General features: G+C 55.3%; 4 protein-coding genes across 4 annotated transcripts; 3 read left to right on the top strand and 1 right to left on the bottom strand.

Moving 5' to 3' along the window:
* Positions 1–1,436: 1,436 nt before the first annotated feature.
* Positions 1,437–2,379, top strand: LOC119149368 (histone H5). Its single transcript, XM_037390563.1, has one exon. The coding sequence runs from the start codon at positions 1,622–1,624 to the stop codon at positions 2,192–2,194; it is 573 nt and encodes a 190-aa protein (XP_037246460.1). The 5' UTR covers positions 1,437–1,621; the 3' UTR covers positions 2,195–2,379.
* Positions 2,380–4,350: 1,971 nt separating this feature from the next.
* Positions 4,351–10,347, top strand: GCAT (glycine C-acetyltransferase). Its single transcript, XM_037389887.1, has 9 exons — positions 4,351–4,581; positions 4,660–4,790; positions 5,369–5,470; positions 6,007–6,153; positions 6,456–6,610; positions 8,387–8,469; positions 8,851–9,022; positions 9,446–9,567; positions 9,989–10,347. The coding sequence occupies exons 1-9, from the start codon at positions 4,380–4,382 to the stop codon at positions 10,138–10,140; spliced, it is 1,266 nt and encodes a 421-aa protein (XP_037245784.1). The 5' UTR covers positions 4,351–4,379; the 3' UTR covers positions 10,141–10,347.
* A 100-nt stretch (positions 10,348–10,447) lies between these two features.
* LOC119149046 (noggin-like) lies at positions 10,448–14,936 on the bottom strand. The gene has a single exon (XM_037389888.1). The coding sequence runs from the start codon at positions 13,921–13,923 to the stop codon at positions 13,147–13,149; it is 777 nt and encodes a 258-aa protein (XP_037245785.1). The 5' UTR covers positions 13,924–14,936; the 3' UTR covers positions 10,448–13,146.
* Positions 14,937–15,003: 67 nt separating this feature from the next.
* Positions 15,004–20,025, top strand: GALR3 (galanin receptor 3). Its single transcript, XM_037388348.1, has 2 exons — positions 15,004–16,887; positions 17,508–20,025. The coding sequence occupies exons 1-2, from the start codon at positions 16,538–16,540 to the stop codon at positions 18,388–18,390; spliced, it is 1,233 nt and encodes a 410-aa protein (XP_037244245.1). The 5' UTR covers positions 15,004–16,537; the 3' UTR covers positions 18,391–20,025.
* Positions 20,026–25,995: the final 5,970 nt, after the last annotated feature.

The raw sequence follows: 25,995 nt of genomic DNA, 5'->3' as shown, positions 1-25,995 counted from the left end.
GGTGCTGTGAACTTTTACTGCTCCCAGAATGAAATGGGGTACATGAAAGAGTGGCATCAGGGAGGGAGGCATGAGGGGATGTCCCCAGCAGCCCTTCCACCAGTAGGAAAGCATTAGGGGGCCGAGTGCCTCCTCCTGGGGCAGGGGGCCACTCCGCACCCTCATGTAGTATGTGGGCATGTCAGGGAGGGGGCATTAAATATCTCAATTATTTTTATTTCTATTATTTCTATTTATTTGTATTTATCTATATTTCTATTTATACTCCTGTGCATCCTTGGCCAGTGGTTTTCACGCCCCTGGGCATCCAGGGGACGTTGAGGTTACAGGCAGGTGCTTGCTGTGTATTTTAATGCCCTGCTGAAGCACTTGGGGGTTTGGAGGTGCCAGGGTTCACCGCTGAGCACCGCACAGCGTGTCGGTGGGCGCAAGGCAGCTGCGCCCACGTGTTTTTAAGAAACAAGGGGGGAAACATCATCTAAATCCTACAGGCAAGATGGTGACAGCAGCTACATTTAATCTCCCAGAAACAGCCAACCACTCACCCAACTGGGAAAGGATGGCTGATAGTTGCTGCTACATGTTCCTGCTCTGTCCCCTCACAAAGAGGGGTGTGTGTGTGTCCCCCCCAAAAAAGGGGACAGTCTCTTATTTGTGACCTCTGCCACACACATGTGGGGGCTGAGCTGATGTCTCCAAAGCACCTAGTGTGGAGCAAAGAGGGCAGAGGAGGGGGGCAGAGGACTGGGCTGTGGGGTACTACTGCTGAGCCTATTTTGAGCCCAATGCTCTCCCTTTTCTCCTTGGTGTCCCCCTCAATGTCTCCTCTAGTGTCCCTCCTTGCCCCCCCAATGTTCTCCCCTGTGCCCCTCCTTGTCCCCTGATGTTTCTCCCTGTGCCACCCCTTGTGTCCCCCTCTCAAACATCCCTTTCTTACCCCCAGCATCCCCCCTGTGCATCCCTCCACGTGTCTTGATGTTGCTCCAAGCGTCCCTGCTGTGTCCCTGTCTCCCCAGGGTTCCCCCAAGTCCCCTCCCAGTGTCCATCCTTGTTCCCACCCAGTGTCCCCCAAGTGCCCCTCTGTGTCTCCCCCATGCCCCCCCATATCTCTCCTTGTCCACACCCAGTGCCCCCCCCAGAGGGCTCCTCCTTGTCCTGCTCTTGTCTCCTCCAGTGTCCTTCCTCGTCCCTACCCAATATCTCCCCAAATGCTCCTCCTTGTCGCCCAGCGTCCCCTCCAAGTGCTCTGCCTTGTCCCCAGTGACCCCCGCCCGGTGTCCCTCCTTATCCCCCAGCGTCCCCTCCAAGCGCCTCTCCCTGTCGCAGCCCGGCGGGTCGGGGCGTGGCAGGGGACAGCCGGGGACACCGGCGGCGGGCGGGTGGCGCGCGCGGGGCAGTCCTCCCGGCGGTCCGCACCGCGCCTTTAAAAGGCTGGCGGCGGCGACCGCGGCCGCAGAAGCCACGGCGGGAGCGGCACCGGCACCGGCTCCGGCACCGCTGCGGCTGTCACCCACCGCTCCTTCCCAGCCTCTCCCCGCCCAGGGGCGGGGGTCCCGAGCCGGGCGGGCCAGGCTCCCCGCCGTGAGGGAACAGCAGGGCGTCGCGGGGCGAAGCGCTGACCATGACCGACAGCCCAGCCCCGGCCCCGGCCGCCAAGCCCAAGCGGGCCAGGGCAGCGCGGCGGCCGGCAGCCCACCCCACCTACTCGGACATGATCGCGGCCGCCATCCGGGCCGAAAAGAGCCGCGGCGGCTCCTCCCGCCAGTCCATCCAGAAGTACGTGAAGAGCCACTACAAGGTGGGCCAGCATGCCGACGCCCAGATCAAGCTCTCCATTCGGCGCCTGCTCGCTGCTGGTGTCCTCAAGCAGACCAAAGGGATCGGTGCCTCAGGCTCCTTCCGCCTGGCCAAGGCCGAAAAGGCGAAGAAGTCTCCGGCCAGGAAGAGGAAGAAGGCGGCCAGGAAATCCACCTCGCCCCGGAAAGCAGCTAGGCCCAAGAAAGCCAAGTCGTCGGCGAAGAAGCCCAAATCTCCTGCCAGGAAAGCCAGGAAGAAGTCAAGGGCCAGCCCGAAGAAAGCCAAGACAACAAAGACTTTTAAGGTCAAGTCGCTGAAGGCATCCAAACCCAAGAAGGCAAAGCGGTCGAAACCCAAAGCCAAGTCCAGCATCCGGAAATCGCCCAAGAAGAAGTGAGAAGTCTAGAAGTGTTTTGGTACTCTCCCGTTGGTTTCTGTAAATAGCTTTTGCCTTTATCTTTACCCCTTTCTATTGCATTTTATAAAGAATTGATCTATTCCTATCTAGAAATGGCTAAAACCAAAGCAGTTAATGAAAGAAAGAAGGAACATCTTTGGTATGGAGAGTTCCCATTTTAAAGAGTTGCTGGTCTGGGTTTTTATTTTGACGTCTCAAAAATTTCTTGTGTGTGTCTACTTTTTTTTTTTAATGCCAGGCTGATTGTTGTGCGTTGGGAATGATGGTGACTCTGTGTGTCTGTTGAGGCTCTACAGGATTTCAATTCCCAGTCCTGCCCCAGCTCCTGCGAGGCTGCATGTTTGCTGGGGCCGGGCAAAAACTCTGTTGGAGGGGAAGCAGGAACATATGGCTGTAAGAGCCACAACCTTCTCCCAAGGAGGAAAAGGGGCTCTCTGCTCCCTCCTCCACTGCCCTGGGTCCTTACTGCAGGGCTGATGCGAAGTGTGCCGGGCTGCTGGGTGTGAGGTCTGGCTGGTGCTGGAGATAACTGGCCGGCCAGCTGGGCAATGGGGCTGCCTGCCTGGGGAGCCGCCTCAGCACAGTGGGGTGGTGGCAAGGACTCTTGGGGCAGGGGTGGGATGGAGGAGGTGGAGCACAGCCAGGGTCTGTCCATGTTTGCTTTCAAGCAGTTGGAGGTATCCACCAAGCAGGAAGGGATTGATCCCTGGGGAGAAAGGACAAACAGAGCTATGAGTGGCTTTGCTCCCTGGGGAGGAACAGGCTCAAGCACAGCAACGGGCAGCTCCGCAGGCAGGCAGGGGTGGGCAGCCAGGGCAGGGTAAGGCAAGACTGCTGGGCATGGCTCCGCTATCACCCCAAGGCTCTGGCTTTGTGCCCAGAGGGGACTGGCATGACTCCAGGGCCTGCCTGGCCCCTGCCAGAGCCCCTCCCCAGGCAGGGCTGGGCTGCCTTGACAGCTGGGGCTGGCCGGGAGCCTGCCTGAAGGTCGGCCCTACTGCTCCATAGGGTTTGAGCCTCAGGCAGGAGGTGCCTGATCCTCCTTTGCTAGAGACATCTAAACTCTTATTTGAATGTCAGGATCCTTAACCACCTGTTCCAGGAGCTCTGAAATCCCAGGGCCTGTGGGTGCCCAGTCCCCTTGGACTTGCTGTGCCTGAATCTCATGGGTCCGGGGTCTTCAGTTTCCCTGATGGGAGCTCCCAGATGCATTGGCCCGATGATCCTAAATCACTTGGGTAGATGGGAGCCTTTTAGCCATCAAGGATCCGAAATTATGTAGTTCAGCGTACTGAAATCCTTGGCCTGAGGCACCTAATGCTTTTGGGCTTTTCTTCCTAAGACCCTTGGACCAAAGGCTCCCAGACCACCTAGGCCAAAGACCCTAAGCCCCTTTTAAAAGCCTCGTGCCTAATCCTCCTGGGCATGAGGGGCCTAAACCACTGTGGCCACAGGATTCCCTGGTCAGCTGTAGTGGAGGATGGAGACAGCTGATCCAGCTGGACTCTTTGTGTCTAGACTCGGTGGGCCTGTGGATCGCAAACCCCATTGGCCAAACACGCTCAAATTCCTTGGGCTTGGGTATCGAATCCTCTTCAGCTGGTAAATCCTAAACCTCTCAGACCAAAGGATCCTTGGCCACCTCAGCTGGATGCACTCAAATCCTACAGAGCCTTGGTCCATTACCCACTGTGGTAGGCACCCATAAACCACCTAGATGAGAATCCAAGCCACCTGTGCTGAGGACCCCAAATCCTTTAGGTGGGGGCACCTAATGCTCCTGGGCTTGTTGATCCTCAAGGTCCATGTCTTCATGTGTCTTCACCACTGTGTCTTCAAAATCCCTCGGGCCCTAGTACACGACCCCTCTACAATTCCTAAATCCCATGATCGGGGTTCCCCCAAGTCCCTCAGACTCCAGGGATCCCAAATCACCTGTTTCTGGGGTGCCTAAGCCCCTTGGCTCAGAGACTCCCCACCAGCACCTCCTAGCGCAGCTCCCCGCGCCTCCGCGCCGCCGGGGCCGGGTGGGAGGGGGCGGAGCCACGGCGGCGCCCCGCGCCTCCCCCCCGGCCCCGCCTCCCGGGGGGCGGATCCCGGCAGGCCAATGGCGATTGGCCGCGGGGGCACCGCCCCCCGCCGGCGGAGCGGTGCGGGCAGCGGGATGTGGCGCGGCGTGGCGCGGCGGGTGCTGCGGAACGGCGGGGCCGGGAGCCACCGGGCCGCTTCGGGGGCGGCGGCGGCCCAGCTCCGCCGGCGGCTGGAGAGCGAGCTGGAGGACATCCGAGGCGCCGGCACTTGGAAGAGCGAGCGGGTCATCGCCTCCCGGCAAGGTCCCCACGTCCAGTTGGCGGGCGGCGGAGGCGGTGCGTATGGGGCGGCGGGGAGGGCCCTGGACCTTTTCCCCCGGTGCGACACCTGTGCTTCTCCCTCTCTTCCCGCAGGGATCCTCAACTTCTGCGCCAATAACTACCTGGGGCTCTCCAGCCACCCCGAGGTGATCCGTGCTGCCGTGGAGGCCCTCGAGAAGTTCGGCGCTGGGCTGAGCTCTGTCCGCTTCATCTGCGGTACCCAGGTACCGGGCGCCGGGGCAGCATCCCCTGGTCCAGGGTCGCCTTCCTCAGGGGCTCCGCTCAGACTCCCCACTCAGCACTTGCATGCGTGCACCACGCTAAGGTACACATGGCTGCCTGGAAAAAAAGCCTGCCAAAAATCTGGAAATATGCCAGCTTAAACCCTTACAGCCCCTCAGAGAGCAAAGAAACTAAACACCTCCCTGAATTCAGAAAATGAATGTCTTTTTCTCTCCCTTAAGGGCCAAAATTACGGCACGTCTGAGTTCAAGTGGCTCAGACAAACCATCCTGGAGCCCTTTCAGAGCACCAGCTGGTTAAGGGCAGAGAAAACTCAGAGCTGCTTCCCCATGGGTGGGGAGCTTGGAGTCTTCCTCCTATGCTTCTGGCATCCAAACCCATAACCACATTTTAGGGCTGCATTTGCAAACGCTTGCCGAACACAACTAACTTCTCCCACGCACACACACCTTTTCTGGATAAAACCTGGCTGTTCCCTCCCTTTGCAGTCAGCGTCTGCAAAGGGCAAGTGAGAACTTGTCGTGCCCCTCGGTGATGCTTGCTCCTCTCTTCTCTTTAGAGCATACACAAGGACCTGGAGGAGAAGATCACACGTTTCCACCGTCGGGAAGATGCCATTCTCTATGCCAGCTGTTTTGATGCCAATGCTGGTATCTTTGAGGTTAGTAGGGCTTTCCTTGTGTTGTGCATGGAGGAGGGAGGTGGCAGCAATGTGCCTGCCAGTGCTTTCCAGAGGCTCTGTGATGTGAGGTCTGTGCTGCAGAAAAGATGGCAGTGACCAGTGGTGGAGAACCCTGACTTGGTGCTCTTGGACTGGAGAAGCCATGCGGAGCTGTTTAATCAGCCCTCACCTCCCCCTTCCCCAGCCAGCTCCAGATTTCGGGGAGAGCTCACATTTCCTGGGAGGTCTGTTCCCCTCCTTGTAGCATAGGTGGGGCGGAAGGGGTGATCCCCCAGGCTTTCTAGGGAAAAGGAAGGGAGGTTTTGAGCCCAGAAGCCACAGACAGGAGCCTGGCCTAGGGAATCAGGGGATATAGTGGCTGGGAAGGAAAGCGGAAAGTTTAGCTGTGCGTGCCAGGAGAGACGTGGCAGCTGCAATCAAACGCAGCCTTGTCTTCTGCACTGAGGGAGGCTGGAAGATCTCAGTGAGGTGGCACCCTGGAGCAAAGGATGATCCTTTCTGTTCGGCATGGCCAGACCCTCCTGACCGCAGAGGATGCAGTGCTGTCAGATGAGCTGAACCATGCCTCCATTGTTGATGGGATCCGCTTGTGCAAGGCTAACAAGTACCGCTACAAGCATGTGGACATGCAGGACCTGGAGGCCAAGCTGCAGGACGCACAGGTATGGAGGTCTGCTCCCACCCAATGAGAGGGTGCTCATTTAGCTGTGCTGCCTGCACAGTAACTAGCCCCAAAGGGTGAGCTCTGCCCTTTCCCATGCAATAGGCATTGGTTTTCCCAGTAGGCACAGGTAGGCATGGGTAGGCAAGGTGGGGGAAGCAGCTGGTTGCAATGCAACCCTCCCCCTCTTGGTTAGATCTATCCCTTCCCTACAGGAGCTGGACTGTGTCCTGGTCTCCTTCGCCAGCCCCTCTCCTCAAGGTGTCGTCTTCACCCCTGAGGATGCTGCTCTCCCTCCCATAGAAATACCGTCTGCGGCTGGTGGCCACCGATGGTGCCTTCTCCATGGACGGTGACATTGCACCCCTGAGGGAGATGTGCCAGCTGGCCCAGAAGTATGATGCCCTGGTCTTCATTGATGATTGCCATGGCACAGGCTTCCTGGGACCCAATGGCCGGTAAGCAGCCGTTTCAACCCTCTTTCTCCCTTTGACCCTAAACTACCTCTGAAGCAAGGCCAAAGGTGCTGATGACCAACACATTTTTGTGTGGAGACTCCTGGAGCCACCATTTCTTGCGCCCCACCTTTGGAGCATCTGAGGTCATTGAAGGGAGATACTTGAGCAATGATCCGTTTCAACGTGACAGCTGCTTCTCAGTGTGTAAGGGGTGGTGCGACCATCTCGTCTATCTCTCCTGGCAAGCAGTTGGACTTCCTGATTTCCCAGTCCTTCTCCTCTCAGATATCACTTTCAAATGCTTGGGTCTAGGGCGTTTTGTGGAGTTGGCTTGCACAGATTTATTAATTCCCTCAGGGCAGCTTTTCTCTTCATCCCCTGGAGATCCTCCAGATGCCAATCAGTGCACTTGCTGCATGTGTTTGCCAAGAAAAGATGCTTCACATGCTTGGTTTTTCAGGCACATGAGTGCCAAGCGTGGTCCTTGTGTGGTCCTTCCTGCTCTTTACTGTAAGGTAGAGACCCGTGTGAGGCAACACCTGTGGGAATGAGCAATGGGTCCCCCCTCAGATGGAGGGATAGTGCAGGAGATGAGGAGAAAGCTATCTCTGAAAAAGCCAAAAGTTGCTCTATGAAGAGCTCCCTTCCAGCTCTCTCCTGTGTAGACAGATTTCATGTGGGAAGCTGGTGAATCCACATCAAGCTGTGAAATGGGTGAAAAGTGAGAAATAAGCAAGAAAACTTGTCTCATTTTCTCACCAAGGCCATGGCAAATGCTTCATCCTGGATCATAATGATGGTGCAAGAGGCAATTTTAAGAGAAGGGTTGCCACTCCTGGTGGCACTTCATCACTAATGCAAGAGGTAGTTGTGCTGAGCTTTAATATATTCCAGACCCTGTAGCTGCGCTAAGCCTTCTCAAATTTAAGTCTTCATAAGGAAGAAATCATGGGATGGTCTGGTTGTCTTGTAATCTTCCTTTCTTGGGGCATGGTAGCCATCCTGTGAGTTGAAGTAGGCCTCATTTGTGTGTCCCAGTAGGCTCAGTTGTCCCACCAGCTGCAAAAACAACTGTTTGACTGCACTGAGGTGTGTAAGTGCACAAGAGTTTGAGGGAGAGGGAATGATTACTGAGTGCTTCATGTATTATGCTAGTTTCAGTCTGAACCTGATGCTGTTGTCTACAACACTGTGTTTCAAGAGAGGCAACAGCTGGGTGGCCATGCCCCATCCTGCCTTTTTGGGCTGGAGGACATGAAGCTGCAGAGCACGTTTGCAAAGCACGTTTGCCATGTCCGGTTGGTTCCACTAGCATAGACTTTTACATGGATGCTTTAGGCCTGTGTGCTTTTAGTGCAGCACACCAGCGATGTGCACAGCCCACCTCAGAGGACATCAGCTACTCTAGCCAGGCAACTGGTTTTTCCTGGTGTATGCTAACGGTGTGGCATGTCAGAGGTATGTGCAAGACCTATGTTGACAGCTAGTGCTCTGTTTGAACTATTAAACTTCTGTGCAGGAGGTTTGAGCACTCTGTCATCTGTGAGGGTTTTAAACCCCACGCTCTTACCTCCATAGATGCTAGCTTACCCTTTCTGCAGAAGGGAAGGTCAACACTTGGGTTGGACTGCCACAGGGGGTGTTTTTCCTTTATCAGAAGGGAGGACGCCAGAGACCTGACTGGCAGCGCTTTGTTTCCCTTGAGACATCAGGGGTAGAGCAGCTTCCCTGGTGCATGCTGGCACCACTGATAATGTGACATTCCTTTTTCTGCAGGGGTACTGATGAGCTCCTGGGAGTGATGGACAAAGTCACCATTGTCAACTCCACCCTGGGAAAAGCTCTTGGAGGAGCTGCAGGTGAAGGCGTTTTCCTGTCGAAGGCCCTCCATGCCCTAAAGAACTCCACAGCATCACTTTGATGTTTCCTTCCTCTGCCTAATGATAGAGCAACAAATGCATGTTGTCCTTTTTTTACTGGGAGCATGAAGCTCAATTTGCTGCAGGGTCAAGAGAGGTCTTGTCATGTGCTCCTTCCACTGTCATCTTCCCCTTGCATTTGCTTTTGGGGTCAAGGTGGAAGCTCTTGGTAAAAGGTATCAGCTGTGATTTTCTTTAGGCCTGGTTTGTACTGAAATTCCCACTGTAGTTGACAGGTTGGCTTTATCAAGCCCCCCCCCCCCCCCCCCCGAACAGGTCACCCTGGGGTGCCTTGTCCATTTATCTTTCCTCCATCTGCAGGTGGGTACACAACTGGCCCCAAACCCCTCATCGATTTGCTCCGCCAGCGTTCCCGCCCGTACCTCTTCTCCAACAGCCTACCCCCTCCTGTGGTGGCCTGTGCATCCAAGGCCCTGGACCTGCTCATGGAAAGCAATGCCATTGCACAGTCCATGACTGCCAAGACCCAGCGGTGAGTGGGCCATATTGGGGTGGGAGCAGGGGGAGAGGTTCGTTAGGAGTGAGTTGTCTTTGTGTGTTTATTCACCCCGCAGCGATAACCATGAAGGTAGTTTGCAAGTCATGGCCAGGGGGTGCTCAGGGGAAACCGCAGGATGTGCCTCTGTCAGACACATGTGCAGGCAGGTGTGTCACCTCTGGATGCGCTGCATGCTGAGGCACACCTGCCACTCAAGCAGCTGCAGTCACATGGAGCTGAGCAGGATATGGCAGGAGGTCACTCCAAAAAGAGATCCCTTCCCTGCACAGGAGATGCGTGGTGGAGCAAAACCACACCCAGCCCTCGGTGTCCCCGGCTCCCAGGGGAAAGCGAGTCAGCAGTCCTCAAGGACAGGGGTGATGAGGTTTTTACTCATCCTCTTGTTCTCTTCACCAGGTTCAGAAGCAAGATGACAGCAGCCGGCTTCACCATCTCAGGGAAAGACCACCCCATCTGTCCTGTCATGCTTGGGGACGCTCGGCTGGCTGCGGTGATGGCTGAGGACATGCTGAAGAGAGGTGAACTGGGGAGGGAGCTCTGGATGCAGACACATGGCTTGAGGGAAGGGACAGCTGGTGGTGGTACTACCACCATCCCTCCTCCAGAGGATGTTCCTGCATGAAATCTGTTATTTCTCTACCCTCCAGATGCAAATGTCCTCTAGGTCTCTCCCAGATATTGCTGACTTTACCTTCTTTCTCTGTTGGAGGGGTATGTGTTAAATTAGCCCTCCTGTCCTGACATGCTGGACTCCATCCCCACCACTGGCCCTAACCTTCAGTTCCATGCCTGGGAGGAGATGCCACTAGAAAACCCTGAAGCCTGGAAATGGTTACTGAGAGGGGAGGAAGGATCCAAAAGCCTTTCTATCACCCAGTACCACCTCAGCCTCCCTCACTCCCTCCCAGCCAGTTTCAACTCCCTGTGTTTCCTCCCCAGGCATTTATGTCATTGGATTCAGCTACCCTGTGGTCCCCAAAGGAAAGGCCCGCATCCGGGTCCAGATCTCAGCCGTGCACAGCAATGAGGACATTGACCGCTGCGTGGAAGCCTTCACTGAGGTGGGACGGAAACACGGAGCGCTGCCTTAAGGGGCCAGCAAATACCTCCTCTGGCACTGTCCCTGCTCACAACCAAATACATGTACTGGGAGGATGGGCTTGAGCAGCATGCTGCCAAGAGCAGGACCGATCCTCAAGACATCACAACCTGCAGGAAGCTGTGGTTGTTGCATCGTGCTGGCAGCAGCACTGGCAACCAGCTCATATGTCATTAAAGCAGTCCTGCAGTGCAGCACATATTTGGCTCTTGTTTTCTCATCCAGGAGCTGCAGCCCATCCCCATCCTCTCTCCCTCTGACTAGACACTCTGCTGTGTCTTCCCTGAAGCCTCAGTCTGGGTGCTGAAGCTGTGCAGCTCCTGCTCTCTTGTGCCGATGGAAATGTAGCATTGCTGGTATGCCTGAGATCACCTGCTTCCTCCACGCTCTCCTGCGGGTCCAGCAGTGTTGGTCCAGCAGTGTCACCCCGGCAGATCTGCCACCTGTAATTCCCCACCAAGGCAGGGGAGTATCCCAAGGCAACCCATGCCACCAGTGGCTGGTTTGGGAAAGAGGACATAAGCCAGCCGAAGCTCTGGTCCTCCTTTCTCCCCTTCTCACTCTCAAGTGTTAGGTGTCAGGCTTGCTTGGTCCTGAGGGCCAGCTGTAAGGCTTTGCCCATCACTGTGGTGCTCCCAAATCTGCCCTGGGAGCTGCATCTTGCCCCAGAGAGGCCATTGGGCAGCAGATAAGCCGAAGCAGCAGAGACCTGCAGCATGGCAAGAGGACCTGGGACTGAGGCTGGGGGCGGAACAAGTGACAGAAAATTTTACTCTGTCAGGTGCAATTTTCCCGCAGCAGAGAATATACAGCAGGCTGAGATCTCTGGATTTGTTCCTCCACACTGTGCTGGGGTAGCTATTTGCTGCTTAGGCAGGAACAAGTGAGTCCTGGGCATTTCTCAGGATTGCTTTATTTGCATTGGTTTTGCTGCAGATGAGAAATCACATGTGTCCTGCTGTCTGCCCACATGCTGAGCTGAGTGCCATCTGCCTGCAGCCACTGCCAGACTCCAGCTGAAATGAGGGTGTGCTGTGCTTGGGTGCTGGAGTGCTGGGTCACATCAGCAAAGACTTGCTCCAGAAATGCTAACTGCTATTAGGCAGTCAGACAGCAAGCTACAGGGCAATAACACGTCTGACCTGAACTGCTGCAGAAGAATACAGAATTTAATCCAGGGCTGTAAGGCTTTACAAGAAACGGAGGGCCGGGAAGAAATGCATTTTCCATAGAGTTGCCACTGGATCTTGTTAGGGCAGCTAGCAGTGTAACTGTGTGCTGATTTTATTTAATTTTCCATCTGCACAGGGCCCTGAGCTCAGCCTGCTGATAAAGTGTGATACGGAGTTCCCTTTGTGTGGCACCAGGCCCTCATGGTGCTGCAAACCATTCCCCCTTATCAACGGGCACCATTTTGGGAACGGGGAATGTAGTGGGGAAACAGCAGGGGGTTGAGCTCAGGCCCTTGTTGCAACCTGGAGGAGATGACACTTGAGCCAGATGGGCTTTGGTTCAGGGGGTTTGAGTCCCTAAACTGCATCACTGCTGTTTTGAGCCTGATGCATGTGCACCCCCTACTTGGCCCCCGCTACTTGCACATCTCCACCACACACCTGTACCATGCTCCCTCCCTCCCTTCCTCCTGCTGGTCCCCAGCCCAGGCCTCCCCCTCTCCCCTGGGCTTCTGCAGGCAGCCCTGCTGATGTCTCTGCTGAACTCAGGGAACCCAACGCAAGCAGTTTAACCCTGCTCCAGCTTTCAAGTCCTCCTCAGTGGGAGAGCAGACATACAGATGTTTCACTGCTCAGCTGCGAACAAAAGCAGCAGCAGCCTCCCTCCCCTGCAATGCACACACTTGTTTTCATGTACATGTGGGCTCCCTGCTTCTCCTCCTCCTCCTCACCAGGCATCCTGACCTCAGTCTCTCTCAGGCCCCTCAGCACCCAACCCCCCACGCTCTGGCTGCCTCTCCGCCTGCTTCAAGGCCAGGCTCTGCAGCAGACTGCAGTTTGCACGGCACAGGGAGCTCTGGAGCCTGGGGAAAGCAAGAGGGTCAGATGATGGCATGCTGGAAATGAACAATGCAGTGCCCATCGACTGCAGGCATCATGTTAATATTGCATTCCCATGGAAAGCCTCCAGCTCTTTATTTCTTCAAGACCTGTCCTAGGTCCAATCTGCAGCTCTTTGCAGCTTTTAGCCAAGAAAGCATAGGACTTTTTGCTGGGTGGAATGTAGAGGCAGACACCTCTTTTTGAGGATGCAGTTCCCACGCCTCACTCACTGACCCACCCGTACGCTGCTCTGCCAGGCTTCCTCCCAGGTCTCAAGCCATCACCCTGCACACCATGCGGGGTAGGTGTGGGATGCCTGTATCTCACACATCGTACATTCAAGCAGGGGACTGTGCTGTCCCATCCCGCTTGTCTACACACCCACCCTGACAGATGCTTCCAGCCCTCGGTCCCTGCCCACCCTTCCCTTCTTCCACCCTCACCAGGCTACCTCGTTGCAGTCCCAAACCTGCCCTCCTTCCTGCTGACACCCTCCAGCCCTATCTCCACAGTCTCCACCCTGAGCTGCAACCCACCTCCCCCTACCATTTTTCCGTGGCATCCCTCTGCCCTCACTCACTGCCCGCAGTCCTGCCCAGGCAGGCAGCGATGCCTCAGCTTGGGCAGAGACCACCAGGGCTGATGCAGCTGGGGTCTGAACCTCCCGCTGGGTGCCACAATTTTCCCATCCCATATACTTTGCAGGAGATAAATGCTGCACAAGGGCTTTCACCGCCACTAATGCCTCCCTGTGCTGCCCAGGGGTTTTGGCAAGAAACAGTAATGACTGCAGCTGATCCCCACTTCCCTTCTGGAGGTTTATTTCTCCGTTTGGGGGATTATCCGCCCAGCTCCCTGGCCCTGAGGGTAAGTCCAGGCAGCCGCTCACCTTTTCAGGCCATTTGTTTGCAAGACCAGGTACCAGGGGGTCCCTCCGCAGCCCCTCAGCGGCAGGAGCACTTGCAGGCGGCCACCACGGGGTAGGGGATCTGCTGCCAGGCGCAGTGCAAGGGGCCGGGGGACTGTGGTCCCCAGCAATGCCAGGCCAGCAGCTTGATGTGGGTGACCTGCGCAGGGCGGCAGGTCATGCCAGGGGGCCAGGAGCAGCTGGGGGGGCCGGTGTTGCAGGCGGTGTGGCGCACCCAGCAGGGCCAGAAGACGGGTCCCAGGTCAACCCAGGCAGAGGTGAGGCGACAGGCGGCCTGCTCCACCAGCCACTGCCGCAGGCGGTGGGCCAGGGCCCCCGGCAGCTCGGGGGGCAGCCCCGGGCTGGGGGGCAGCAAGGTGGGCAGCTCCAGCCCCTCCACCTCGCGCCACAGCTTGCAGCGGTAGCGCCCAGCACCCTCCGCCAGGTCCCGGCTCAGGGACTCCAGGTTCTCCTTGAGGATGCTGCCGTTGTGGCCCCAGGGCTCCTCAATGGCCATCCAGAAGGGGTCGAAGGCCGAGCCCAGGAGCCGGCGCAGCCGCCCGGGCCGCAGGTGCCGGGGCTTGGGGGAGTAGCGGTAGTCCTCGGGGGAGAGCGACAGGCTGTAGGGCCGCACCGGGGCCGAGGGGCGGCTGCGCAGCAGGTGGGCAGCAGGATCAGTGGTGCTGGACGTTGGCAGCAATGGCTCCTGGGATTCTTCCAGAGATGGCGGCGGGCTCAGGGCGCCCGGCAGCAGGAGCAGGCAGAGGAGGAGGAGGAGGAGGAGGAGGAGGCAGCTGCGGTGCGGTCCCTCCATGGCGTGTGGTGCTGAGGCAGACAGTGCCAGTCTGCGGGCTTGTGCTCTGCTGCATCCCCTGGGTTATCACCGTGTCCTGAGGCACAGCCTTCCCCTTTTCCCTGGTTACGGTGGCGGTGGCTGATAGCGAGCCGGCAGGGACACCTCGCTCCCTCCTGCCGGAGTGGCAGGCGGGGAGGACAGGCCATGTTGTCCCTCCTGCCAGGCCAAGGGATGATGCCAACAGGGGCATCGGGGCTGCTGTAGAGGGGAAGGGGCCAGCACCTCCTCCTCCACATCCTGCTCCAGCATTTGAGGAGGCATCCAGGATCTTCCCAGTGAAAGGAAGCTGGTGGCCTTCAGGTCTTGTCAGGAAAGGACTATCAAGCCACGCTCAGCCTCAGCACACCTGGAAGTCTGCAAGGCACAAATCCCACTGCAGGGGTGGACATGGCTGGCAGCAGGAGGGCTGCGTGGGTCACTGTCACCTCTTGCCACATCAGTGATGAAGCTGAACCTCCGGAGATGGTCCCCCTGGATGGCTTGTCCTCCCTCCCTGCACTGCAGTGCCCCAGAAATGCTGGTGGAGGGCAGACCTGGGCTGGATGGAACCCCAAATCTGCTTTCCCCTCCTTCTCCGGGTCAGACATTGTGGGAGATACTTGGTCTGCTCTGTGCCATGCTACTAATAATTAATTAATAAGAGCTAGTAACATCAATTAATTGCTAATACTCCAAGGACAGGGCAGGGGCCAGGCTCACCATGGTGGGATATTAATGTTCCCTTGAGGTGCTGGGCAACATGTCCTGAACACGCAGCATTGAGGGGTGACTGCAAGGCCCACAGGGGTCCATGGGACCCTGCCCCCCTCCATCCTTCCTCTCCCACTGGAGAGCAGTGGGCTTTTTCTCTGCCACCCCCTCCTCACTGGAGCAGGAAGCGGCTGAGCCTGCTGGAAGGCTGGGCAGAGAGGAGTTAACTCCAAATCCAACCTCAGGGAGAGGGGAAAAAAAACACAACAGAGATCAATGGATCAGCAGCAAGAGCAGAGGGAGGGAAAAGGGGGAGACAGAGAGAGAAGAGCTTCAGAACGAGAGAGACTCGTGGGGGAGCCAGGAGAAGAGAGAGCAGAGCTGGCGGCAGGCAGGAGGAGGCAGCGGAACACCAGGCAGGAGTGACAGTGCTGCCTCGCCAAACTATTCGGTGGCCCTTATCCTCCTCTCCACCACTGCTGCCTGAGCTGGACCGGAGGTCTCCCCTGAGCAAGCAGCAAAACTGCAGGCCCTTCCTCGCAGAGGTGAGTGCCAGCTTGCCAAGCTGAGAGATGGCCTCGGGCTCCCTGAGCAGGGACACATGGGTGCCCAGAGGTTCCCCATAGTCTATGTGTGAGGTGCATGCACAAGGGGAGACAAGGACATCCCATGGGGGCAGGTGGAGGAGCCAGATAGTTACCAGTAGGACAGGGGGGACTGCAGAATCAGAGAGGCAGGGACGACGACGTTTTGGTGTGATACAGAGAGGCCGCTGAGTAGGAGAAGTAGTATGAGCTGAGGGATGGGGGAGCATGCAGTGAAGGAGCTTGCATGACCCAAAAAAGAGTTAATTGCATGTCAACAGTTGCTAGATAACGTGTCTTTCCCTCCTGGTTGCTGCTCAGCGAAGGACAATTTGTTCTAATGATAGCACAACATGGGGAAGGCTTGTTAGGACATAGGCTGTTAATGCACCCCACCTGAGTGTTGCTCAGGGCTGGAGGAAGTTTTGGAGCAAATCACAGTATTTTGAGCTGCAGTAATAGTGTGCTTCTTCACAATGGTCATTGTGTTGTGTTTCAGGCAACACTGAGGTCTTCCCCTTATCCTCTCCTAGCTGCCACCATCCAACCTGTGACCACCTCTCAGCATCAGGAAAAGGTGCCCTAAGGTGCCCTTCCTCCATAGAGCATAACTATACTGCACAGGGAGCAAGGAGCAGCCAGTTCTGGGGTGGAAGTGGTCCCAGCTTAAGGAGCTTCCTTGAGGCAGGAGTATGGTGGGGTGCTGCTGCTGTGGGGTGTCATCAGGTCTCCGCTGCCAGAGATGGCACAGCCCTAAGTTGATGTGCCAGGACCACTCTCAGCCCACGTGGGACCACCACCCCCTTCCCCGTGGCCTTGCAGCTGAGCCCTGTTAACATCAGCTAGGATTTAGACTTGCCAAAGCAAGCAATCCCAAGAGGTTTAGCAGTTTTGGGATTGTAGGAGGAATGTAGGGGAGGCCAGGCAGCAGGACAGGGCTTGAGACAGCTTCAGAGGGCTGGGAGCACAGGAGATGCCATGGTGGGGATGTGAATCTGGGCAGGAGAAGAGGGCTTCAGCTCCACTCAAGCCAGACAGATGTGAACTGACTGATCCCAACGGCATTCTTGCCAGTAACGCCATGAGGATCTTGGTGTCATCACTTAATTGTCTGGTTGGGATTGGCATCTCTGGGAGAAACATGGGCATCAAACAAAGGCCGGGATCAGGCACCAAAGGGCCAGAGCTCGGGTGGCCACTGTGGTCAACACACCATCCAGCACCCACATGCCCATGGCCCTGCACAGGTGCTGTGTCTCCCTTTCCCCCCATGCAGGTCCCCACGGTCAGATGGGGAGATGTCAGGGGGATGGAATGCCTCTTCTGACAGCCCGGAGCTACGAGCAGCAGGGATCATTGTGCCTGTCATCTTCTCCCTCATCTTCCTCCTGGGTACTGTAGGGAATGGACTGGTGCTGGCTGTGCTGCTGCGGAACGGCCAAGTCAAGTACAACACCACCAATCTCTTCATCCTTAACCTGGCCATGGCCGACCTGTGCTTCATCATCTGCTGTGTCCCCTTCCAGGCCACCATTTACACCCTGGATGGGTGGCTCTTTGGGGCCTTTGCTTGCAAAGCTGTGCATTTCCTCATCTACCTCACCATGTATGCCAGCAGCTTCACCCTGGCCGCCGTCTCTGTTGACAGGTAAGTGCCCCCTTCCCTTTGAGTCCCTTAGCTCAGGGACAATGTGTTTGCCACTCTTGATCTAAGAGGTGGGGGGAAGGCCAGTCCTTACCCTGTTGAGCATCCTGTAATAAGCAGGTAGGGTCTCCCCAGAGGCAGGGACAGCAGGACCAGCAGAGCCAGCCTCTCCAGGTCCACGTGCCCTCTCCCATCACCAAGCCAAGTTCTCGGCCTGGTTACCCAGCCCTTACTTGGGAAGGAGGAGTGCAGGCATGTGCTGAGGTTTGGTGCCCACCACACAAAAAACAAGAACCGCAAAAGCCCCAGGGCATGAAACATACCACAGGAGAAACATCCCTCTGGATCCTGCTCTTATCCTTCTCTTCCCTGGTTCAAGAGGCATGCTGCTTGTCCTTCCCAAGCTAGCACAGCAGAGCAGGTGACAGAGATCCCAGACCTGCTGGTTGGGATGACCCTGATCCCCATGTGAATTCACCCTAACACCCCTTACCAAGAGAAGTGGGAGAGATGAGTGGCTGCATGGGAAGGAGTGCACAGATGGCAGCTCCACAGGGCAGGAGAGACACCTCATCTCACCCGTGTTGTGTTCGGTCTCTCCTTCTCCTTCCTCTCCTCGTTAGGTACCTGGCTATTCGCTATCCACTGAAGTCCCGGGATCTCCGCACCTCCCGAAATGCAGGAGTGGCCATTGTAGCAATCTGGTCACTGTCGCTGCTCTTTGCAGGGCCTTACCTCAGTTACTACCAGATTGTCCATTACCAAGGGGTGCCCATCTGCATCCCCATCTGGGAGGACCAGCGCCGAAAGGTTCTGGACATCCTCACATTTGTCTTTGGATACCTCCTGCCCGTGACTGTGGTAAGCCTGGCATATGCCAGGACCATCAAGTTCCTGTGGACCTCCGTAGACCCCATAGAAAGGATCTCGGAGTCCCGGAAGGCCAAGTGTAAGGTCACCAAGATGATTGTTGCTGTGGCCATCCTTTTCTGCCTCTGTTGGCTGCCCCACCACCTGGTCATTCTGTGCTTTTGGTTTGGCCACTTCCCCTTCAACCAAGCGACTTACGCTTGCCGCTTGGCTTCCCACTGCCTTTCGTATGCCAATTCCTGCCTCAACCCCATTGTCTACGCCCTCATCTCCAAGCATTTCCGCAAGCGTTTCAAGCAGGTCTTCACCTGCCTCTTCCAGAACAAGACCAGGAAGAAGAGGAAGAGAGTTGGAAAGAAAGTCCACGTGGTCAATGTGGATAAAGGTTTCACCAACAGCATCAGAGGTTTCTATGGAGGCAACACTGAGGTGACTGAGGTCCCAGAGGAGAACACCAGGAAGAGGGACCCTGAAGGTGCCAGTCATGCCAAAGCATGGTCTCACCAGCTACAAGATGCCATGGTCTCTGTTCAGAAGGAGCTACTGGAGGAGGAAAGTTTGGCAACAGCTGGCCATCCCCTAGCCATGACCCCTCCAAGAGGAACACGGGAGTTTCTGACTGTTCGCTACAGATGAACAAAGTGAAGAAACCCGTTTTCCAGCCATGAGTAGCCACTCAATTCCCAAACAGGAAGAATAGTGTGGGGCAGAGGGGAATGGATGCAGCAGAGCCACTGAAGGATCCTGTGGCCACAGTTAACCCATTGTCCCCACTCAACCTCACTCACTGGCCCACAGCATTCATATAGGAATGACACAATCCACCTGTACGTATGCAGAATGGAGGGACATGTTAATGTGATGCCAAATGACCTGGGTGGTATTCCTGCAACAGGCCTCCATTTCCCTTCTTCCTAACTTGCTGATTTTGTGTAGCACCTTGAAACTCTCAAGAGGGAGGCAACCAAAATGAAAACATCGTGGTAGGAAATCCAGACTGTTAAGGGCACATCAGAGCATGGGTGGGAAGGGTAAAGAGAGGGCATAGGGACCTGAGTGTGAACAGGGTAGCTGGCAGCCTCTCCCCTGGGCAGCCCCAAGCAGTGAAACACTGTCTGCTGCTCACATGTCCTTCTTTTCCCTTGTCCACCTCCATTGTCTTTGCCTCTGCAACCACATCACAGGACTTTTGCCACACCGGCTGATGTACAAGGAAGCCAGCTGTCTGTGCCAACAGCTTGATGATGCAAACTCCACAGCAGTCACTAGTCATACTCAAATGATTTCTGCCATGACAGGTGAAGAATGGAAAGGCTTGTGTGTGGACACCTCTGCATGCCTCCTTTCTGCACCTATGGCATCTCTGAAGTTCAAAGAGGAAAGGACTATCTGTCCAGCCTCTTCTCTCCACCCTGCCCCACCAGAAGTACTCACTGGAGGATGTTTGCTAGAGCTCTGTTCCACCTGGCTTTAGCTCTTGCAAGCAGATCCTGCAGGATCCTGTCCCAGTTCATAGTCCTGCTCGCAGTTCAGAAATATTTGATAGCCATCCTCAGTTCTTCCTAAACAAACCTGGTAACGCCTCCTTCCACCACATTGCTCCACCTGATCAATGCCTCTGCTTACTTTCTGTCTGTCTTTTGCAAATTCCTGAGGGATTGCTACCTCCTCTGTGATCTTTCTTGGCTACTCAGTTTCATCCCTTCTTTCTGGGGTTTAAGGACCTGTTACTCTCTGAGCAGTGACGTTATTCACTGGTATTAGCCCCATGTGTGTGGTTTACTGACTTGGACAGACATTTTTTTCCATGTGATGGTGATGATTATGAGTGAATTGATGGCTGTCACCAAAGCAGAAGAAAGTAGCCAAGCTGCAAAACGAGCTGTGGAGCCAGGTGACAGTTGTGGTGAGGCAAAGGAGGAAGAAACAGGTTGATCACAGCCACGTGCACTTGATTAAATCCTGTCTCCTCAGTACTCCATTTTACCTGATGGAGAGGGCTTCCAGGAGAGCATGAAGCCAGCACTGCCCAGCGGATTGGGACACCTTCCAAGACAGCCATGGTTGTGAGATTGCTGATGGAGCCATGTCCTCTAGAGAGCAAAACTTGCCCCTGCTCTGTCCCTGCTGCCTCAAGCAGCTGCTGGGAAGCCTTTAGCTATAGTAGCAGCTCAATGATACCCTGCTGCAGAGCCAACAGTCCCCCTGGCCTGCCAGTGGGAAGGATGGGAAGTACCATGGGGATGGCAGGGTGGGACAAGAAATCGCATTCACCAGAAGATATTGGAATTTGTCCCTGGCTTGACCTTAATAAATGCTGGTAATTTCCTTCTCCTGCTGTGTTTACTGTGTGTTGGATACAATTTCTGGGCGCTGGGCTCTGCAGTTTGGGCTGGAGGTGGTGGAGGCTGTTGAGCCATCTGACCACTGTCTGGTGCTCCCAACTCACTAGCAGGGCACATTTTTGTCTGATGTTGCAGACACTGAAGAAATGTATAGCAGAAGCAAAGCTGAAGGTTTTAAGATGGATCCAGCACTGCTGGTATTCAAGAGAGAGTCGTAGAAGAGGAGACAAAAGCAGAGAGAGGGAAAAGGAGGGATGGTGAGAGGACAGGTGGAGGGGGGCAATATAAATGAGAAATGTGTGGGACTGGGTGGGAGCCATCCACAGGGACAGAAAGCAGCAAAGCAAGGGGTTAGAAGCAGAGGGAAGAAGGGAGGGCAAGGGGGCATGAGGGAGTCGGGAAGCAATGTGCTGGCAGAGCACCCATGTTTTGGCAGGAACATTCTCCCCATCCCAGCAGTGTCATGCTGCTCCAGAGCTGGGGTGAGCACACTATGCTATCTTGGACCCCAGCCCCACAGCAGCTTTCTCTAAAGTTTTTCTGCATCATCAGGCTGCCAGAGAAGCCCAGAAAAACACCCAAGCAAAGCCTTTGATCAGTCTAGCACACATGTGAGGGAGGGAGCCGGTGGGATCTGCAGTGCTGTGATTTGCCATGGTGCCTGGCAGAGCCAGGTCCAGACACGTGGCTGACTTCATACAGCTCCCATTTGGTCACATAGTCATCACATGAGTGGAGAGGGGAGGGGGACCAAGGAGAGTTCTCAGCTTCACACAGTGTGCCAAGTCCACGTGCTGCATTTGACTGCAACTACCTCAGGCTATCCTCTGCAGGGATGAGGCAGCTTAGCTGCGGGGACACAGGCTGTGTGATGCTACCTGGCTTGCGAGTGCAAGCAGGACAGATCCTGCATTATCTGCCAGTACAGGCATAGCCTCTGAGCCTCAGTCCTGTGGCTTGGGAGCTTTTGGTGATGCTGTATGATAAGACCAGGAAGAAGCCCTGGGAAGGCGACTAAGACAAATCACCTGAGAGACCAGGAGGGGCCAAAGGGACTGCTCTTGCTGGCCAGGCAAGCCCTGAGGAGGGGAAAGGGACCAGCCTGTGGAAGGACCTCCATGGTGAAAGGCAAGGGAGAAATCTCAGCATCCTGCTTTCTGACAACATCTCAGGGGCTTCGCTTTCCTCCAGGAGGGGCCAGAATCATCAGTCCCACACCTTATCCCCACTAAGTTTTCTGTTGGCACCGAAAGAGATGAGCTCACTCATTCAGACCCATTAAACTGAGCTCAAGCCCCTCTGAGTTCCTCAGACGCCTCCTCCACAATCCTGCAACCAGGTCTGAGATGCCTCAGCCACAAATCGTTAGATCTGCCACCATCCCAGCTCAATATTTCGTAAACTTTACATGATTGCAACAGCTCTCCTTTTCTTTCATTACATATGGCGTTTAATTAGTGCTGTGTGGCTCCTGACTATGTAACTCTTAACATGAGGAAGATCTGCACCCATAATGCCCTAAGAGCAGGTAAAAGAGGGAAAGCCAGGCAAAAAGTGTTTGGTGAAAGCAGCGACATTGTTAGACACTCCAGACTTCCACACCGAAGCTGGGAAACAGCTACAGACCGTCACGGCAGCAGGAGGTTTTAGAGCGAACACGTTTGCGCTGGATGAGGCAGATGGTTCTCCTTCCAGGGCAGTTCACTCCCCCACACCCTGCCACCCACAGCCAGACGCGCGTGGAGATACCCCTCCCAACAAAGCCCTACAGGCTGACTTTCCAGGCAGAGATGCAAGGTCTGGGTCCTATGGCAGACTCCATCACCTGGACACCCGCAGGGACCACAGCCATCTCTAGCAAATTAGAACAGTGAGGGAGCCGAGCTGGGGAGCCCCAGCTGGAGAGAGGAGCCATGTACTGCCAGCCCGCTGCTCATGGGGAGCCGGTTGCTGGCACGAGGCTGTGCCAAGTGCAAAGTTGCTGGAGGCTGTGCAGCCCCGTCAGCGGTGTCCTGAGCCCTGCATGGGCTGCAGAAGCCGCTGGTGTCCTCGCTTGTCCCCATGTACAGTGGGACCTCGGCAAGGCAGCTGAAGGCTCTTTCAAAAGTAAAGGGGTTTTGGCCCCAACCTTGTCTTTTGATGCTGTCAGTGTTGTAGGTGTTGTACGGTGGGGCTGGGGGACATCAGGCAGCAAGGGGCTTGCAGAGCTGATGTGCGTGAGCAGAGCCACAAGCCCACCCCACCCCCCTTATTTCTCTTATCTTTCTGTCCCCTCCTTCTGTTTGTATAAATCTTCCCTTATTGCTTTGTCTTGCCGGCTCTTAAAATTCCCAGGTGATGTGGTATTTCTAACCCTCGCTGAAGCTGTTGCGCGCCTCGCTGGATCTCAGCTGCAAGGACACCGCTTTCCCTGCGTGGAGGCCAGCCGAAGTGCTGCACTGGGAATTGTTTTTCTTTTTCCATTCAAGTGTTTGATGTTGCTCTCTGCACTTTGAGACTCCCTTGTCTCCTACGCATGTTTCTAATTTCTCCAGCTCCCTTCCTTCACGGTGGCTGCCACTCCTCTGTGGCCAATGCCTCTCAGAAATGTGTCCAGCATGGCTTGCCCACCTTCCTGGGGATGGCTTGTGGACGCTGTGGTTGGTGGCCAGCTCACAGGGTCTCAAGCAGCCTCCAGGCGATATGAATGTATACATAATTTCTTGTGGGTGAGGATTCACTTCACAGCCCAAAGCACTGGAGGGAGAGGGAAATGGCAGTTGGGAGCAGTGATGTGGCACTGCCAGATGCTGCCTGTTCCTGCCCACATGTGGCTGGGCAGTTGCTTGCCCCGATCCTGCTCCTCCTGGTCCCAGCTTGCAAAGGGAGCGGAACAGGTTGGGACTGACTGCTACATGTTGGGATGAAGCTTAAGTAAAACAGGACAGAGAGAAGACCTAGGGGATAAGTGTATTTAGCATGGCAAGTGTCTGCAAGTCCTGGCTCCCATCCCTAAGCTCTGCCTGGTACTAAGCCCCGAATTTGGGGAGCACATGAGCAGGAAGGGCAGACGCTGAGCCCGGCTTGGTGAGGCTCAGGAGCCAGGGGGGAATTCCTGTCTGTGCAGTCCAACTGGTTTCTCAGCTCAAAGGCAGAGGTGAAGAAAAGGCATCCTTGATATAGAGCCAGGTTTAATTAAAGCTGAAGGAGCTTGATTGCTGCTTTCCACTCAGCCATCCCTCCAGACTGATTAGCATCCTGCAGTCTGTGCTTTCAGCTTCTTGCCTTAATTAATGACTCCTTGCTTATACTTTCTTTCCTGCTTGTCATCATTTGGGCTGACTAGCTCACCTTTAACCCTGCAGAGGCCGGTTTGCCACATCAGCTGAACTGAGCCGTGCTGGGAGCCAGCACGCAGCAGAGGGAACGGGACAGGTGAGAGCAGGTCAGGGCTTTGCAGCTAGTGGCTGGCACCAGCTTCTCTGCAAGCTGGGCACAGCTACCCTCTGTGGAAAGCTGTGTGCTGGTGCCCAGCATCTCCCAAGCATGTGTGCCAGGAGCCTGACTCTGCTGGGAGGTGTCTGCCAGGCAAATCTGGCAGCCCTGGTTGGGAGGTTTCCTTGTCTGCAGATACATGGTGCTGGGGGAGACAGAGAGCTGCTAGGACAGCTCCAAATCCCTTGCCACAGCAAAATACTGGAGTGCTGCCTGTGTTTCTCCTCGCACTCACAGGAACGGGACCTGGTACAGACCCTCTGCAAGCAGTCAGGACAGCCCTGCAAAGGCAGCTCATGGCAGGACAGCCTTACCAGCTCGCAGGCAGAGAACTAACAGTGTGACAGGGTTGGTCAGGACACTAGACACTAGTAGGTATAGGGATGTCTGGTTATTTGCTTTTGGGTTTAGCTGCTGGTTCCTAATCCATGAGCAGCCATAGCAGGTTGCCAGCTGATTTAATTCTTCCAAAAAACACATGCTCTCTTCCCCTCTCAGAGCTTTCAGAAAAAAACCCAGAGGAATGCTATTTGCCATATCTTCTTTATCAGCTTCCTAATCAAAACTGCTGGCTCTTCCACCTAGTCACCCCATGGCCCTGAGGTGCCCAGGGCTGCTCTCCCACGCTGGCCAGGCGCAGTGCATGAAGAAGGCATCTTCCTGCAAGTACCTTTCTGTAACGGAGGAGAAGGGATCTGTCTTACTCATGGAATGAGCGGGGGAAGCAGATGAGAGGGTGGGAGGTTTGCCAGAGATGCTTCATGGAGCTTCTTTAGTAGCGCAGATAATTACAATGATGGATTTGGAGTCTGCTAGAAAGGCAAAGGGGGAGGAAGCAATGGAGTTCAGATGTTGGCTCGGTACCCTGGAGTTTAATTATTTCAGCTGCTGAAAAGTTGAACAGATTCTTGATATTCACACATACTGCAGTGTGCGCTTTGCATTCGATTGCGTGGGTGAGTGCGTACTTCAGAGAAAGGCCTTTTGCTCATAACATCCAGGCGGCTTTGCTGGGAGGCTTTGTTCAGGGTTGCTGTTCAGCTGTGGGTCCTTGGTGAAACACAAGCAGGTTTTCAGTCTTCGCTTGCTTGGATGAGCCAGATCCTCTGCTTGGCTGGTTTGGGTTGCATCTTACAGCACAGCAGCAGCTGCAGAGCCGGGGAGGCTGCTGCTGGGTTTGGCTGGTGCGGATTCAGCAGATTCACTGCAGAGCCATGCTCTGAATGAGTAGGGGAAATGGAGTGTCTGTGGAGGTGAGGTAGTGGTGAGGGGGAAGCAAGGCCTTGGATCAAGTCCTGGTTGACGTCATGGCTCTGAGGAGTGCAATGTGCCACTTGGGAAGTGACCTGGAAGGTGTGTTTGATGGGGTAGTACAAGGGAAATGAGGAGATTGGACTGAGTTTAATGGCAAAATAAATAGCAGAGGGAAACCTACGCTGTTTCCATTCTCCATTACTGCAGCAGACACCTCTGGGAGATGCAGAAAGCTGCCACTAACCTCACACCTATCAGTTGTGCAGGGAAATCAGTGGCCTGAGGTGCAAGGGCAGGAGAAAAAGCAGCTGGGAGATGCTGAAGGCTCTAGATCGGGAGCAGCAGAAAAAAAAATACAAGGCCAGTGAACAGCTCTCAGCACAGCGTGAAGCCACATTCTCCTCCTCCCTTGGAACCATTTCTTTCCTTCTTTCCCTCCCCAGGACCTAACTCTATTTCCAGACACAGCTGCTGAGCACGCAGGGTAGTCATGGCATGACTAGCTGACACACAGAAATCTAAAGCTTTTCTCAGTCTAGTGCCAGCCACACAACGTGGCTCTCAGCAGCCCAGTGCTTCAGCCTTGAGGCAGGAAAGCAGAACTGACTGCAGGGATTCACCGAATGCGATTCTGACACAATACATTTTTTCCCCACTGAAGAACAGATCCCATTTTCTCTCTCTGATCTGGTGTTATCACTAAAGCTGTGGCAAAACTTTCCTGTGAGCCTGCTTGTTTTATCTGCCTCCATTCACTGTGCCAGCCTCCAGGGGACTGCCAGCACTGCCTCACCTCCAACGGAGGGAGCAGTGCCACAGAGGCAAGGCAATTGCTTCTGGCTGGCTGCAGCACCCCCCCCTTTCCCCCTCCCTGGGTATACAGTCAGGAGAGGTTATAAAAAACTCCAGCACTAGGCAAGACAAAGGCCTGAAGAGCTGGACAACAACATCACGTGTGCTCAAGCTAAAAGCTTCGTTCCAAGTCCCAGCTAGATGTATTCCGGTTTTGAGGAAAGCTTCCAAGCTGTGTCTAGTTAGCAGACATCAGCAACTAAGGTAAATGCAGCAACAAAAAGCATTTCAGCTGCCTGCTCTTCAGGTGCCTTAATGGTTTCCTCAGCAACAAGGCTGTTGAGTGCAGAAGCATTGACAGCTGGGTGTATGTGGA

Source organism: Falco rusticolus, chromosome 5 (genome assembly GCF_015220075.1).
Source record: "Falco rusticolus isolate bFalRus1 chromosome 5, bFalRus1.pri, whole genome shotgun sequence".
Classification (NCBI taxonomy): domain Eukaryota; kingdom Metazoa; phylum Chordata; class Aves; order Falconiformes; family Falconidae; genus Falco; species Falco rusticolus.
The sequence above is the reverse complement of the archived record's forward strand: the minus strand, read 5'-3'. Positions and strand labels throughout refer to the sequence as shown.